At 38.1% G+C, this 2657-nt stretch overlaps 1 protein-coding gene across 4 annotated transcripts in view; it reads right to left on the reverse strand.

The window, feature by feature from the left end:
- The window catches only part of LOC107553039 (coiled-coil domain-containing protein 74A-like), an 8863-nt gene that overhangs the window by 4016 nt on the left and 2190 nt on the right, over positions 1-2657 (reverse strand). For all 4 annotated transcript variants that reach the window (XR_001604923.1, XM_016235117.1, XM_016235116.1 and 1 more), the window contains exons 3-6: positions 1943-1987; positions 1147-1228; positions 888-1050; positions 717-817 (exon numbers count right to left, since the gene is read on the reverse strand). Coding sequence is in view for 3 of the 4 variants with exons in the window: in XM_016235117.1 (XP_016090603.1) it covers positions 717-817; positions 888-1050; positions 1147-1228; positions 1943-1987 (391 nt within the window). In the remaining variant the exon portion in view is untranslated. The remainder of the gene's footprint in view (positions 1-716; positions 818-887; positions 1051-1146; positions 1229-1942; positions 1988-2657) is intronic.

Below are 2657 nucleotides of genomic sequence, written 5' to 3' on the forward strand. Positions count from 1 at the left end.
GGATGGATGGATGGACGGACGGATAGATAGATGATAGATGGATGGATGGACGGACGGACGGACGGATGGATGTATGGACGGACGGATAGATAGATGATGGATGGATGGATGGATGGACGGACGGATGGATGGACGGATGGATGGATGGATGGATGGACTGACAGATAGATAGATGGACGGACGGACGGACGGACGGATGGATGGATGTATGGACGGACGGATAGATAGATGATGGATGGATGGATGGATGGACGGACGGATGGATGGATGTATGGACTGACGGATAGATAGATGATAGATGGATGGACAGACGGACGGACGGACGGACGGACGGATGGATGGATGTATGGACGGACGGATAGATGGATGATGGATGGATGGATGGATGGACGGACGGACGGATGGATGGATGGGTGGATGGATGGACGGATGGACGGACGGATGGACGGACGGACGGATGGATGGATGGATGGATGGATGGACGGACGGACGGATGGATGGATGGCTGGATGGATGGACGGATGGACGGACGGATGGACGGACGGACGGATGGATGGATGGATGGATGGATGGATAGACGGACGGACGGATGGATAGATAGATGCATAATAAGATGCAAAATATAGTTTCTTATTCCTTTCTTTAGATTTTGGTGAAAATATGACCAGGGTATTTCTTGACTGTTTTCGTGAGATTCACTCAGAATAACAGTGCACCTGCTGTTGTCACGGAGCGAGGCTCTTGCAAGAGAGAAAGCTTCAGCGGCCGATCTGTTTTTGGAGGTGATTTCTCTGAAGACCGTCTTGATCCGCAGCAGCTGAGTGAGGGAGCAAGAGTGTCAAGCATGGATATATGAATCACGACAGACAGGATGAAGCGCTGCTGACCTCCTGATACTGCGCGGTGTTGGCGTGATAGAGCTGCCGAATGATGAGTTCACACTCCTTCAGCGTCGGGGTGCGGGGCTGCTGGGACGGGCTGCAGGTGATCCTGAGAGGCAGCAGAGACGTGACTGCGCCTCCTCCTTCCGCCTCACATGCCTCCTCTGAGCTGGAGCGGGTCACAGCAGAAGGACGAGAGATTTAGATGGTACAGTGAGGTCAGTTAATCAGAGATGCTAACTCAAGGGGTATAGAGATTCGGCACCTGATGAATCCACACTGCGAATTCTTCTCGGCTGAACCATCACTGCTGGATTTTGAGGAATTACTGTTGGACCATATGGACTCTGTGTGGAGCACACCAGGGTTATTAGAGTCAACTAAAACTACAATCAAAACTATATAGAAAAAGGTGTTAGCTGAAATAAACATTATCTGAAATAAAATGATATTTTAAAATATATAATGTAATAACAAAATGTATATTATATTTTATTTATATATTTTATTTCAGCTAGTTGCCAAGGCAACATTTCTCATTTTCTTGTTTAACTTCATATTAAAATAACTAAAACTGAAATAAAAAGAAATTAAAATGATATCTACATATTTAAAAACTAATAAAAATGGCAAAAACACACAACAAAATTACTAAAACTTTAATTAAAATTAAAACAAAATATGAAAATGACAACTAAAATATTGATAAAAACTATTATAAAATGATTTAAAAAGTATCTCAATAATACTAAAATGAATACAAATGTGTCTACATCTTTAAAAACTAATAAAAATGACAAAAACATTCAAATTAGAACAAAATCTAAAAATAAAAACTAATTCAAAATATTAATAACTATAAAAGTATCCCAATAGTACTAAAATAACACTGGATATCAGTTTACAGTAAACAACAAAACAAGATAAAATAAGAAGAAATAAGATCTTTCCTCTGCACAAGTTAATAGTCTTTAAGGGTCTTTCTAAAGCAGATTCTGCATCACTGCATGAGAATATTATGAATATAATTATGAAAAATGAGGCTTGATAAAACAGCTTACCTTTTGGAGAATTTTCATGTTCCATAATCAGCTGATACTGTAATTCTGTAAAAGAAAAAGTAAATATGCAAGTATGAAAATAATATGCAAGATTTTTCATTTTCAGGTGAAAACCATCGTTTTGTGCCCTATTTGTGTATAAACTATATTTGTGACCCTGGGTATATTTGTAGCAATAGCCAACAATACATAGTAGGGGTCAAAATTATTGGTTTTTGCTTTTATGCCAAAAATCATTAGGATATTAAGTAAAGATCATGTTCCATGAAGATATTTAGTACATTTCCTACCATAAATATATAAAAACTTCATTTTTGATTAGTAATATGCTTTGCTAAGAACTAAATTTGGACAACTTTAAAGGCGATTTTCTCAGTATTTTGATATTTTTTTTGCACCCTCAGATTCCAGCTGTATCTCGACCAAATATTGTCCTATCCTAACAAACCATACATCAATGGAAAGCTTATTTATCCAGCTTTCAGATGATGCATACATCTCAGTTTAAAAAAATTGACACTTATGACTGGTTTTGTGATCCAGGGTCACTTTTGATCAATTAAACTAGGTCATGGATGTAATGGAAACAAATGTTAAAATGTACCTTGTAATACTTTTAAATGTTTGCTTTAGAATGCCGGCCAATTTGCATCTTCATTACATATTAATTGATATCTAACATGTTAATTGGTTTTCTAAAATGTAAAAAAAAAAA

The sequence above is a fragment of the Sinocyclocheilus grahami genome, unplaced genomic scaffold (genome assembly GCF_001515645.1).
Source record: "Sinocyclocheilus grahami isolate Dianchi unplaced genomic scaffold, SAMN03320097.WGS_v1.1 scaffold463.1, whole genome shotgun sequence".
Lineage (NCBI taxonomy): Eukaryota > Metazoa > Chordata > Actinopteri > Cypriniformes > Cyprinidae > Sinocyclocheilus > Sinocyclocheilus grahami.